At 50.1% G+C, this 14720-nt stretch overlaps 1 protein-coding gene across 1 annotated transcript; it reads left to right on the forward strand.

Annotated features, from left to right (window-relative positions):
* Window positions 1–9081: 9081 nt before the first annotated feature.
* On the forward strand, window positions 9082–11636 carry LOC119333878 (MADS-box transcription factor 29-like). The gene is made up of 9 exons (XM_037606613.1): window positions 9082–9209; window positions 9298–9386; window positions 9486–9666; window positions 10406–10487; window positions 10598–10759; window positions 10858–10899; window positions 10998–11039; window positions 11139–11320; window positions 11421–11636. The coding sequence occupies exons 1-8, from the start codon at window positions 9082–9084 to the stop codon at window positions 11313–11315; spliced, it is 903 nt and encodes a 300-aa protein (XP_037462510.1). The 3' UTR covers window positions 11316–11320; window positions 11421–11636.
* Window positions 11637–14720: the final 3084 nt, after the last annotated feature.

Below are 14720 nucleotides of genomic sequence, written 5' to 3' on the forward strand. Positions count from 1 at the left end.
CCACCCATTCCCGGAATTTGCTTGGGAACCCCTTGCGTTGCAGAAGAGGTAAGGATGAACTCCCACTTGACTGAGTCAAAAGCTTTTTTGATGTCCAACTTAAATAGGAGGGCGGGTGTCTTGGTTTTGTGCAAAGCGACGAGCAAAATTCCGCACACACATGAAGTTGTCATGAATGCTTCTCTTTTTTGATGAAAGCGTTTTGGTCGTTGGAGACAAGAGCGTTCATGTGGGGGTGTGGGCGCAAGGAGAGGACTTTAGCAATTACTCCCTCGGTAAACTAATATAAAAGCGTTTAGAACACTAAACTAGTGATGTAAACGCTCTTATATTAGTTTACAAAGGAAGTATTTCATATTCTGTTGCATCTCCAGCTGAATTGTGTGAACTGAATGCGCAATAGTGTTCTTGCAAAGTTACAGTAGATGACTGGTCATTCAGCTGAAGCATGACAAGTGAAGTGACTGAATTGCGAAGTTAACTTGATTCCAGATCACATTTTTGCGCCATGGCTTATCGTGATGACAGAAAAGCTGTATATTTTCCATCGGCCATGCCGTTTTTAGCCTCAGTACCGTCCTCGTCCACGTCTGCCATCACAAATCGGTCGGTTTCGTTCTGTTAGTAGGTTGATGCCGGCCGGCCGGCCGGCCATGTGGGGTGCCACTATCTCTACATGCTCGTGTCCAGCCGAACAATCCCGAGACCAAGTGACGCTTGACGACTCGTTCCAAGAAGATTGACTTGGCTGCTGCTAATTGGCATCAACCTTTATCCAGAGAGACAAACATTCTTGCTCCACGGAATGTTAGGAGGCAGAAACAGACGTTACTTTGACAAAGTGAGGGCCTCCATTCAAGATTGGAGAAGAATGTTCATTGCTGACCTTGAGATCCTCAAGTTCAGAGTGAAGCCTGAGACTGTTACTTTCCTAGAAAGTTTCATTCTTTCTATCAAGCGTAATTTCTGCTGCTTGTTACTGTTAGTGGCTTCTCCTAGTTACAGTTCCTATACGTCTGTACATAGGTCATTCTCTTTTGTTCTTTGAGATGATGTAATTACATAACCACCCCCCCTCCACATATTTTAATTTAAAGCAACAGTAGGAGCCTCTGGTGCTGTTTTCACGAGTAAAAAAGACATCGTAAAAGAGCTTCATTAATTGTATTGGGACGTGGCTAGCGAGCGCCAGTACGCTTGTTGGTAGAATCGAGCGGACTTTTTAAAAGAGGAAGATATCTCATCTGGTCCCCCCATCGCACAAAAAGTGAAAGGCCCCGGTCCCATGTCCGCGTAAGCCCTCCCGTTCTTCCACGTATGGTTTGGCACATAAAGATATTGATCTTAAGAAGAATTTTGGCACTCCAAACATCTTTGAATTTCGAGCAAGGGGAACCTACAATCAATCTAAAGTAAAAAGACTTAACAGAAAAACGCCCAGAGGTTGAGTGGGTCTAGGGCTGGAAAAAAAGCTCGAAGCTCGTGAGCTAAACGAGTAGCTCGTGACTCGGCTCGAATCGACTTGAACTCGAAGACTAACGAGTCGAGCCGAGCTTTAGTTTAACATCGTTTATAGACCAAGTTAAACGAGTCAATCTCACGAGTACTCGTGTAACTCGTTAGGCTCGGTACAAAAAATCAGCCACTCCCAATATAAAAAAAGATCAGCCACTCAGCACCCTATGTCCCAGGCGCACAACACAAGGCCTAGACGTTGAAGGCCCAACCGCCTAGGAGACTCATGCATTACAAGGAGATTACTATTGTTTAGTGATATATATGTTTAATATATACATAATATTTTTATAATATTTGAGGGTTTTATGTTCATATCTTTAACGAGCTTAACAAGCTAAACGAGCCAGCTCGTGAGTTATACAAGTCAAGCCAATCTTGGATTTGAGCTCGTTAATAATAACAAGTCGAGTCGAGCTAGCTCGTTAACGAAACGAGCTCTAGAGAGCCAGCCGCTGGCTCGGCTCGAATCGAATTCCAGCCCTAAGTGGGTCCAGCAACTACGTCTATGTCTACAGCAACACATCGGTAACAACTCCAGCCGACATCATCCACATTGTCACTAGTGTCCATGACACTCTTACTGTGACTGTGACTGTGGAAGGCACCAGAAGAGGACGCACCCATTATCCATTAGAGACGCAGTTGATGGTGACGTAACAAAGAAGACGACGAAGCACAAGGATTTAGATTCATTCAAAATCATTCGCTTCATTCCCGCAAAGACTAAGGGGATTTTTTTTGAACACATTAGATACGCAAACGGCCATATATACGCGCATACACTCACCCCTATAAATGCACACACTACCCCTATGAGCACCTTTGAGAGATTGAGCCGACATATTATCTTGAGAATTACGAAGTCATCGTAGGCACCTCGTCGTTGACGGGACCGTCTGCTCCCACTGAAAGTGCATCGCCGAAAATTCTGAAATAAATCCAAGAATAATGTGAGCACCAGGACTTGAACCCCTGGTGGGTTGGGGATACCACTGTCCCACTAACCCTCCAACCATAGATTGGTTCGTGACAGAGGGGAAATGTTAGAAATATAAAAATGATGAGGATATAGAGATAATAAAAAGATAGAGATATGATAATCCACTTCTGAGACCAGGCTCAGCTGCACCTACGCTGACGAAAAATATCAAAACAAATAATAGAAAAATTCCAATTTGTTCTTGTGTGGTAGATAAATTGATGCGTAAGGTCCGCTCTAATTTTCAGCTTATTTGGACATTTGAGGAGCTCTTGGCAAAAAAAGATAAATTCAGAGTCTGTAAAAAAGTTTATTGTTCACGCATTGTTCTGACCCAATTTGTCTTTTTGCTAAGAGCTGCTCAGATGTCCAAATGAGTTGAAAATTGGAGCGGACCTCACGCATCAATTTATCTACCACAAAAATAATTTGGAATGTTTTGAATTTGTCTATTATTTGTTATGATTTTATTTCTGACCAGATGCAGATGAGTCTGGACACCAAAACGCTGCACTCAGGTACGATAATCCACTTAGAATTAGTTTAAAGTATGCTACAATTTGTTTTATACTCTAAGTCTCAATCCATGCTATACTTTGTATATATTCCTACGAGGAGGTCAGATCAATACAACAACGACACAAAACAATATTCAGCCATCCCATAATTTCCCCATTTGGATCATGAAAAGGATCGTGTGCCTGCCAACCTAAAGCCAGGCTCGCATTCGTCCTGAGCTAGGATTACACCACAAGCTGATGAAACGTGGCTTGTGAATGCCACACGCACCTCAATTAGCCGCGTCACCAATCACCATGCTCTGCGCTGCGCGAGAGATCAAGAGCGCCATGACCACCATGCTCTGTGCCGCCCAACTCTGACTAATATATCCCCTTACCACTGTCCATTCTTTCCCCCCTTCTTTTCCTCAGCAACAAGCAACGGCTTGTCCATGGAGCGGAACCCAGAGTTCGCCGCTCTCGGCGCTCTTGGGCTCGCCGGCATCTGCCGCGAGACCCTCCGCGTCGCCCGATCCCGTCCCCCGGGCTTCGCCATCTTGTCCGGCGAGGTGACCATGCTCGCTCTCTCCTTGCTCGCCCACGTCCCCATCTCCCGCGCCCTCTTCTCTGACGCCCTCGCCTCCGCCGACGCTGGCACCGGCCTCCGCCGTCTCGTCGCGAACTGGGCGCCCTTCTTCCTCGTAGATGCCGCTTTCCTCGTCGACATCGTCGTCCAGTGGCTCGCTGACGCCGCCTGCTGCGTCTTCTCCGTCGCCCCGCGCTACGGCGTCACCGACGACCGCGACGCCCGCTCCATCGCGCGCGACCTCCGCACCGTGCCCAGGTTCGTGGCCACGTTCCTCGTGTCCGTCTTCCGAGGCGACTCCCGCAGCGCCGCGCGCCTCGTCCGGACGGGCCCCGAGGTCGCCTGCCGCCTCCTGGCCTCCTGGCTCCGCGTCTTCCTCCTCCTCCTCGGCTACACCGCATTCTTCGGCGCCGCCGCCTCCTGGCTCGCGCACGGCCGCCTCCTCGACGTTGCTCCGGGCGAGGAGAGCGGCGTGCAGCTTCAGCTTCCTCGGGCGGCGCTCCTGCTGGGCGGAGCCGCGTACCTCGCCGGGGCGGTGTACATCGGCGCGGTGTGGTGGCGCGTCGCCTGCGTGATGCTGGTGCTGGAGGACGTCGGGGGCTTCTTCCAAGCCATGCACATGAGCGACGAGCTCCTCGCCGGCAAGACCTGGGCCGCTGCCGCAGTCTTCTCGACGCTCGACGGCTGCGTCGTCGCCGTGCAGCTGGCTTTCGGGGCGCTGGTGGTGGACGACAGGATGAGCCTCGGCGTCTGGCTCCGGGTGGCCGCGGGTGTGGTGATGGCGGTGGCGCTATGGGCGGCGCTGATGGCAGGGCTGGTGGCGCAGGTGGTGGTGTTCTTCGTGTGCAAGAGCTACCACCGCGAGAGACAGCTTCTACGGCACGGCGGCGAAGAGGAAGAGCCTCGCCCGCATCGGCCGGAGAGGAGAAGCCGTCAGGAAGCGCCCAGCAACACTGCAACTGCCTAGTTAGCTAATTAAGCTAGTGTCCTATTGCTCCTACGTTACGTGGCGCTCATGGTAGAATTAATCAGGCTAATTTCTAGTAGTACCTTCCTATAGAATATATTCAGAGACTTTGCATGCTTGGAGTAATTGTATATAGTATGCCATTAATTAAAGTGTGATCGTTGAGCGCCATAGATGAGCATTTGGACTAGCCAAGCAACCCACCAAGCCAAGTGTTTAATTTCTTCTTCCACTTACTAGTATTGCATATTTTTAATAGGATTGCTAAATCTGAGTCGACTGGGACTTAACTCGTGAGATCTTACATGAACATCCGTGTAAATTTTTCTTTTCTTTCTTCTTTCTTCTTTTTATATGTTCACTTGACTAAGCTGGGTTGAGTCTCAGTCGATTGAGATTTAGTCACACTCTATTTTTAACACAAAGCGATGAATAATATCAAGTACTCCCTCCGTTCCAAAATATAGTTCTCCCTCTATCCCCGTGCTTCAAATTTGATCATAAATTTAACCAACAAGACCGACTGCAGTGGGAACAAAAGTTATACCAGTGAATTCGTATTCAAAAAAAGTTCTCAATTATATATTTTTTCATCCGCCACAGTCGGTCTCATTGGTTAATATTATGGTCAAAGTTGGACCTCGAAAAATATGGGCGCACTATATTTTGGAATGGAGGGGGTAATACAAATTACACCCAGCCCAAGAGGTAATGGAGACATTTACAAAAAAGAATTTCACAACACTTTATATATAAAGCACCAACCAAGTGTTACAACCACCGTTACAACAGAAAGTGACAAAGAAACCAACAGTGGCCACCGCCACCATTCCAAGCATTGCTCGCGCGGACGATCAGCAGGCACCGCACCCGCGTCCCCATTAGTCTGACGGAATCAAATTGGGCAGCCTCGACATAACCCCGCCACCGCGACTGCAAGGGCGCCGCACTGCTACCTCCGAGCCAATCAACCACCGGATCCATTTGCCCCCTTCGGATCATGCGCCCCCATGAGCTGTCGATCCGTGCTGCTGCGATCTCGACAAGGGGAAATAGGGCGAGGCCCCGACGGCGTTGCACGGGCTTCGCCCAACAGACACCCTCCAGCAATGGTGAGGAGAAGATCAGAAGAAGTGGATGAGAGGGAGGCAAGAGCACTAGCCGACAGAGCAAGGGATTACGTGACACGCACACGGGGTGCGTCGCAGGAGTGGGGGGGGGGGTGTTTTTTATCTCAAGTTCGGCGATGGCAACAGAGACATTTAGGAAGCATGTAGCCAAAGCAGCATGTTGAAGCAATCTATAATAAGTAGGAAAGGCATCAATATCATAGGCCTCGGAAGGAAACACCGCTTCTATCGCCAAAACCAACCAAACCAACGATGGCAACTTTCGTTTCGGTTTATTTTTGACAGAAAATTGCTGTGCTTGCCAACTAGCTTGCCATTCTCGCGTTACTAAACTTGTTATAAAAACGTTCGGAGCTGTCATGTGCTCGTACATGACGTTTGGTACTTATTTTTTTAGATTTTTTATTGGCCATGTTTTGATTTGATTTCGCTGTGCATGCAGAAAAAAAAGAGGAAGGATGCGTGAGGCAGTAATGTGTCTAGAGAGAGAGAGAGAGAGAGAGAGAGAGAGAGAGAGAGAGAGAGAGAGACGCGTCGTGGCTTTGGGCAGTTGAGTAGAGTAGCTGCATGGTGGGTAGATGCAGCAGCAGAAGAAGAGATGTTTGCATGGTTGAGGCAAAAGAGCGTACTACCTTACCTGCCACGTCCTCCGATCCCGGCCGGCCGGTGTGTCTTCTTCCTCATATACATAGGCGGGTTCCGTTTCCGGGCACTTCAGGCAGCATCATGCGCCACAGCCATGGCCTGTGCAGCATGCGCTGTTGCCCGAGTCATTGGTCCAAGCTACGAGGGGCCGCGCGCTCTCCGATTTCCGGTGACGCTAGGTATACCTTGAAGGTAAAAGCATCTCAGATACCCTAACTTGCACAGAATGTAATATTTTAGTCCTAAACTTGTAAAATGCAACTCCATCATACTCCAACTTGCAGTGGATATGATGATTTAGTCTCTGGCCTGTCATAGCCCGACAAGTGACAGCCAGGTGGTTGGACCAGTCATCGCCCGCACTTTTGCAAATAACACCCTGCAGTCTTCTCTAATTAACCCGTAGTATAACCTTTTCGGGAGGGAGCATGGAGGTGGTAAAAACCGAAATGGATGTGTGGAAAATGAGCCCACTGATGCATGCAGACGATCAGTGATAAATATACAAAGTATTGAACAAATCAAAGATCGAACCCGGTCCGATCAAAATGTGTGTTGAGAAATAGAGAAGATGAAGTTAATTACATTCTTGGCAGCTGCGCTGAAAGCCTCCTTGTGGGTGATGTCCGGATTGTTGGCCTTGATACGCTGAATCTCGTCTCTGCATACGTACATTGGAAATCATGCATCATGCATACGGATTTTGCCAGAGAGAAGATTCAAGCTAAAACGGGGAACTAGAATGAACCACTGATCACTCACTTGATGAATCGGTTGTATGCCGAGGAAACTCTCTGCCGCTTCTCTGGATCTGCAGAAAATCACGGCAAGCATCATGAAATTAAGGACATAAACTTGGCAGCTCCAGCACGGATCAAGGAGAAATATCAGACAAGTGCAACCTGTTGGCCGTTTGGTACTCCTACAGTCGTATATATGCGGAACCTACAGAACTGATTATGTTTCTCATTCCTAATGCCCTCTGCATTTATTTAGTTTAGTTCTTCTATGCCTATAGTATCACACACTGTGCATATGTTAACGTTGGAGTTTGGGGAAAAAATTCCTCCACGGAGAAAAGGTACTACTGGGCCCGGGAGCAAATTATTCAACATGTCTCTTCCACTCGAAAACTCCATTGACCGCCCAGAAAGAATCTTTAAAAGAGAGACAGAATGCATAAAGAGGGAGCCAACGACCCAAAGAGATGTATACTGCTCGAATTTGGTTAGCAGTACAGCGTGCACTGCTTGTTCAACACGAGCGGTATATGTAATTTGAGGGCAATTTGGGGATATTAATTTTCAGCTAATCAGATAGATTAAGGCTACCCCTTTCATCTGGTTTCGCCGTCCGCATGCATCCTCTTCCTCCGCAAGCCCATCTCCCGTCCCTTTCTCGGCCAGCCTGGCTCGTAGACCAGGCGCTCGGCAGCATGTCACAGGTCTCACCGACGTCTCCTACCTACACCGTTGTGGCGTTGTCCTCTTCCTTCCTAGGCCATACGTGAAGCAATGGCTTACGCTGCTCATGGTGGCCTGGTTCATGGCGGTGGTGGCGAAACCACCGGACACCACTGTTGAGCTGTCCGCCATTGACAAGAAGGTCGTACAGAAATACGTAATCCTCGCCGCGGCTCCCAGGCAGCAAGGCGTAGACGACAGAGGCTCACGGGCATGGACAGATCAGTGTTCACCTTCGTAGAGTTGGCCATGTCCAATGCAAATTCATGTTTTAAATTGTATATTGGTTCAAGCTGTTGCCTATTCCAGTGATGGCTCGGTTATTTCCTAGCATCTGAAGAAAGTTTTAACGTCACTCAGTTTCTAATATGCAATCATACTAGATACAACCAAGCATGGATAACTGAACTTCTAATCCATAACAAGGCAGCAGACGGTCGAGGCCTGCGCAAGGTTACAGGTGCGCGAGCCTGAAGGTCTACAAGAGGAGCATGGCGATAGTTAGATGGACGAAGCGGACTAACGCAGCGACAGCGGCAACAAGAGCGGCCGAGGGCAGTTGGACGACCGGTTGGGCGTGCAATATCGGGGACGGTGCGTCGGGGTTGAGGTGGAGCTTGGCTGCCTAGGGCGACGGCGGGCGACGTCGGGGTTGAGGTGTGTTAATTATAGAAGACTCGAGGGTGTTATTTGCAAAGTACGGCGCTGACCAGTCCAACCACCTGGCTGACACTTGTCGAGCTATGATTGGCCGGAGACTAAATCATCACATCCACTGCAAGTTGGGGTATGGTGGAATTGCATTTGACAAATTTAGGACTAAAACATTACATTCTGTGCAAGTTAGGATACCTAGGGTGCTTTTACCTCTATAAAATGCCCTCGGCAGGATGCAGAATTTACAAACGGTGGCATAGCGATTTTATGAGGCGACGTGGAGGGTGCGGTCGTGACTACGAGTCTAGGAGGGTTTATATGTTCAATACCCTGTGGGTGTAGTGCGCTGGTGAAGCGCCAACAAACTGTCGCCGCGGTGTCGGTCAAGGCCTGGCCGGTTCACGGACTTTATCCTTAGGCCGGAAACGGCAATATTCCACCGCCCGGAAAAGAGGCACGGCGACCGGAGGAGGCGCCGAGATCGGCAACGCACGAAGCCGCCGCGAAGGCCGCTTTTGTTCCGCACCGCTCGCTTTCCGGTCGGTCACAGCACAGCACCAGAGTGCTGCTGCTGCTACAGTCACACACGCCGGCGGGATACGCTGCCGATACAGCCATTGGTACGCTACGCACACCATGACTGCTGAGGGTGCTCGCGCGCTGCCGCATGGGAGCAGAGCGGAGTGGTCAAAGCTACCACCCCACCCCACTCCTGTAGCCGCGGACGAAGCTTCCCGGCAATTGCGCTGCGTGTCAGGTCTTCAGTACGAAGCCGCTACCTACCTAGACACCTTGGTGCTCCACTTCCACTCCCCCTGCTGCGCTGCGTCCTCTGCCGCTTGTTTCTTTCAGAATTACTACAGTTTCAGACTTGGCCTGGAAGAATCCCCAACAAGAACTCAAGAAGAAGAGGAAAGCAACCGCGTCCGATCAACCACGAGGTAACAATCAATCAAACCTGTGTACAGCTGCAATGCTTCTCCTTCTGCCGCGAATGCGAATGCGAATGCGAGTCTCTTCTTGCTCTGTCTCGGTTCCAGCAGAAGAGAAGGGGCGCGGGATGGCCGACGACGACGTCTCGCGGCGGGCCACCTTCGGCGAGCGCAGCGGCGGGCTGCTGACGGAGGCGCAGGAGCTCGCCGCGCTCTGGGAGGCGGACGTCGGCGTCCTCGTCTTCGACCGCGCCGGCAAGCAGATGGACTACTGCAGCCCCCACACCAGGTCCCGCCCGCTCCTTTCTCCATCTTCTTCACCCAATCTCGATTCCTTCCGGTTGTGCACTGATTTTGGATATTACGTCACGCCCATTTTCGATTTGATCCTGCAACTGCAATGCCCTGGCTAGCTATAGGTGCCTCCCTGCCCTTTTCACTTCATCCTCCTGCATAACTGTGTGCGGTGACTCGTTCTGGACAAGCGAAATTCTGCACTATGTTTTGATGAACTTACCAATTACTGAACCTACATTCCTTGCAAGTGGCAGCCGATCTTGCGGTGCCCAATTGATTTGTGTGGAATACAAGATGAGAACCAACTTTCATGCTCAAGTTAGTCAGTCAGATGATATGCGTTTTTAAATGAGCTCTGATTTCAATCGTGGGGCATCTTCGGATTAGGATTCATGGTCAGATTCAGATACTAGTGTACCCACCTCAGCATAAACGCCCAAAATAAATTTTACTGGTGGTCGATCAGTCACAAGTAAGTAATTAGCCTCCGATTGGTTGGTTCTTATGCAAGCACTGACTTTTAAAGTTATATAAAAACAGCTTGCAAAAACATCTTATATTGTGGGATCGGAGGGAGTACGTGCATGCATAATCGTAGCATAACCTCAACAACACCCAGTGACTGAAACATGTACATGATGTGCATAAATTTGATATCTTGTCAATATATATTCACTGTACAATAGTGCTGGAATATAGTGCTGACGGCTCACTCACTTTCATTTGTTAAGCTGGAGCGAGCTGATGCAACGCTACCAGATCATCACCAAAGGCAAGTTCGAGGGGATAAATCATGATGATGACCGCCATCAGGTTAGCGAACAAACACATCTTGCTGTACTAGCTACATACATATAAATTTGTGCACTGAGAGTTAACGGCATGATTGCATTCTGATTGGTTTATGTGATTCTTGCAGACAGGAGCTGTTGGCCGAAATCACAAGGTTGAGGCATGAGCGTGACCGCCTCGAGGCCAGCGTGAGGAGGCAGACCGGAGACGACCTGCCACCCGCCGCAACCACGGACCTCGGCGATCTGGAGCAGCAGGTAGAGTATGCACTGGGTAAAGTCCGTGTGATGAAGGTACGCATACACACCACGCCCTGCATTGTACAAAATTCACTCCACATTTCACTGTCAGTGTCTGAGTGACTGGCCACACATGGCTTCTTTGTGTGCAGGATAAACTGTTGGAGCAGCAGCTGGACGAATCATACCACAGGGTAAGCAGCTGTAATCGTAGGGGAACCGGAATGATTTAAGATGCAGACAAGCAACTGTGAATGATCCTGCTCTGTTCATCTGTTGGTGTGTCATTCAGGTGCACATCCTGGAGGAGCAGAACAGCTTCCTTCGCCACATGGTATGGTAGGAGTGATTTGCATCGCTGCGTCCTGCGTGCCTGCCTGCTATTGCTCCTATACTGACCTGACCTTCTGCATGCGTCTCCACTGTTTGTCAGATGAGCGAGGAGGGGCGGCGACGTGCTGCCGTGGAGGCGTCGGCGGTGGTGGCGGAGCTCATGGCGCCGATGCAGCCGGCGACGCTGTTCGGGGGCTTCTTCCCGGAGGTGGAGGAGGAGGGGCCATCCACGTCGCTCCGGCTGTGGCCGCGGCAGTTTCCTGGCTGTGGCAATTAAGATCGGTGCGTTTTTTCTAAAGGGGACTGCTTGTGATTGTTAATCTACCGGTGATCAATCTGCATCCTGACTAGTGTAGTCGAACATTGTTCTGGTGTTTTGCAGAACGAGAAGGAGAGATGATGCACTCATCTCATGGAAGACAGAGGCTAATTAGTTAACTAATCTAGTTTAAACTTACTAGTAGCAGGCCAGTAGTTACGGCTAAGGATCCGGCGTATGTTCAGAGGGCATACAGTTGACAAGTAATTGGGCCATCTTGTCAACACTATATACATAGTCCCGTTTTGCTACACAGAATTTCCCCTACTGCCCCCATATATATATGCAGCAGTATTTTCAAGAGCTGAGAGGACTATAGTTACGAAACTATAGCTTTCAAGAGCAAATTACATTCCATTTCTGCATTTTCTTTGTTACACTAAACTTGTAACTTTTTTAAGCATGTGAATCAAGTGTCACAGAAAAAAAGGAATGGCTAGCGCTTAGTTTACCGTCAAAAAATTCTACAAATTTGCTCATACACGTCTAAAAAAACACTGTGTTATAAGAAATCGTCTAAGGTAAAAATCACAATGTTGTTTTTGGAGCTTAGAAAAAAAAACATTGCATGTGATCTCAACATGAGATCGATTATACTCACTTATTAGTCGACTGAGAATTAATAAACCCAAATTTTTTTTAAGAGGCAGTCAGTAATCATCTAAAATAAATGCCCTTCTACGAGATGCATTCTTCTAAACCCCCCTAATTTCGAGGGGCGGTCTAGCATGGTAGATGTCCGCGGCGACCAAGGTGCGCCAGCTTCGGCAAACACACATAAGCATTCCAAGCGTGCGCTTCGGCAACAACCGTAGCACCAGCGATAAGGCCTGCGTAGATGGTGAGGAGGTCAAGATGATGTCCCTGCAAGGCTGTCTTCCGAGACAGGCGACGCTTTCCTCGTACACTGCAATCTGCAAGAATATATTCTTCCAATTGTCGGTGTCCCCGCTCTTCAAGTCGAGTAGCATCTCAATGTCCCCGGTGGATGGGACATATACCCATATATCTTCTGGGCAGTCGTCTTGTGTCAGGAGGATGTGGCGACCATTGCCGATAATGGCTAGTGGGATGACCTTGACGCGGTTGTAATTGTTGTATCGACCTCTCATGAAACAATTGACCTCTGGTGACGCAGTGCATTCGTCGATTCGACAGTATAGATCCCACACGGCGCTTGACCCACATCCACGTAGTATCCAAACATCGTACCGATGATAATGGCCGTGATATCGTTCCCCGGGAAAAAAACATAGATTCCCGGCGAGCTCCGCCAGACAAAACCGCTTATTCAGAGCCTCACTGTCCATGCCTGACGGTGGTGCCGGCACAGTCGCAAAGGTCTCGTCAGAGACGGAGAATGAAACGATGATCATCTCTTCAAGCGTGCGGGGTGACTCGTGTTTGCGGTGGGCTAACCAGTACACGTGCCCTTGCGCGAAGGCGCTTGGTGTGTAGGGTTCCAACCAACAATCCACAGGCCTGGAACGAACCGTACGCCACGACTCGGCGGCGCCGTTTACGACGTAGACCTCGCACCCGACGGACATGGGGCGGCCCCCGCCGTCGAGTTCGCCGTGGTAGTAGACACGCACGACCTTGTGCCTCCTGACGCGCTCGTCGTAGCCGAGCCCTAGGCTGGCGTACCTGTGAGCCTCGTCTCCGGGGCGCCGGCAGCCCGTGGTCCGGCCCTCCGGGAGGGCCCTCTTCTGGCCAGTGGACGGGTTGCACAGGACGTGGATCCCCGTGGGGATCAGCTCGAGGAGGACGAGGCCGCGGCACTGCACCGTGACGAGGCAGGGGTGCGTGGGGCATGATTCCGCGGGCGGGGGAGGATCCCAGGACGCCGTGATGAAGCGCGGGAAGCAGCCGGTCGTGATGGCGATGGGGATGCCGATGGTCGTCGGCGCGCGGCCGTCGCGGCCCACGCCGTGCAGCTTCGCCTCTTGGTCGTGGTCGTAGGGGTAATCCTGCAGGCGCAGGATCTTGGGGCGCCCGCCATGGATGGAGTGGTGGCTGTCGGCGAAGTCGTCCGAGGAGAGCGCAGCGGCCCAGGCGCGGGAGAGGCAGCGGCACCGGAGCGCCGACTTGGCCGGGAGCCGCGCCAAGATCTCATCCTGGATGATCTCGTCGGGGAGGGCTGGGCATGGGCGCGTTGGAGCCATTGGCGGCGGCACGGGTGAATGGCTAGGGCACGGGTGAATGGCAGGGCCCCCTAGGAAATGCCTCGCGGAGATATGGGCCTAGCCCAACGCATGACGCCCTCCAGATTTTTAGCGCACAATGCCCACGTCTTGTTTTTTTGCGCAGCCAACACCCCCAATCGCGGCAAGGTCTCATGGCCCGCTGATGCTGGGGCAGCGGCGATGGTGGAGGATTTTTTCTTGAGAGCAACCACGTAATTCATTTCACTGATAGAAAACCAGGTTACATAGCCTAACACACGTGGAAACTGACAGACTGACCAGAAAAACACGACTGTCCTGGAAAGATTGCAGATAAAATCCTAAAAGACAAAAAAATTCAGAACTATTCCTAGGTTTTCCTGCACACGCCGAAGCCGGCGGCCGCCGCCCAAATCCAGCAACGCCAGAAGAGACGTCAAGCCTCCACCATTGCGAGATCCAAAGAAGCACCATCGCCAACGAGGCTTTGTGAGTCGATGAACAGGCCTGCTGCAAGCAGCAAGGCACATGTCGCTGTGGCACGTCGATCGAGGGACGTCCCCGTGCTACCTTGGACTCAGATCTGCCGCATCGCATCGACGAGGACGAGAAAGAACGATAGATCCACCACCATCGATGTCCTTGGATGCATGCTTAGGTCCCATACAAGAAATGAGAAAGAATTTCAAACACCAGGGCACTGTTGATTGCCGGCAAAACGTTGAGATACCTGGCTTTTAAATTCTAGTAAATCCAAAACTCGTCTGAAATTCATGAAACTTGGCCTGCTATCATGGAATGGCACCCGCAATGCCGTGATAAAAAAATTGTCCCATTTCGGGCATGTTTGGGTATAAACTTCTCACAAACCAGAGCTTCTCACAACAAGCCTGATGGTTTCGCTACAGAGCGTGCCACCTTTGGGTACGAAATGATATCTGTTGCCTCTTATTGATTTCAAAAAAATTCTAGTGCCAACATAGAACAACATGAGTGTTGCGTTAAGTTTTAGAATTTTGTGGGGTTCGTTTGGGCATTTTTATACATTAACTGGGTTTTCTAGGCATTTTATGTGCATAATTCAAATTTGAAATACATGCACATGCTTCAGTGCATATAAATTGGTTGAAAAATCAAATTTGTGTCCTTGGGTGCATGCTTATGTCCCATGCAAGAAATGAGAATAAATTTCAAACAC

Source organism: Triticum dicoccoides, chromosome 7A (genome assembly GCF_002162155.2).
Source record: "Triticum dicoccoides isolate Atlit2015 ecotype Zavitan chromosome 7A, WEW_v2.0, whole genome shotgun sequence".
In the NCBI taxonomy this organism is placed as follows: Eukaryota; Viridiplantae; Streptophyta; class Magnoliopsida; order Poales; family Poaceae; genus Triticum; species Triticum dicoccoides.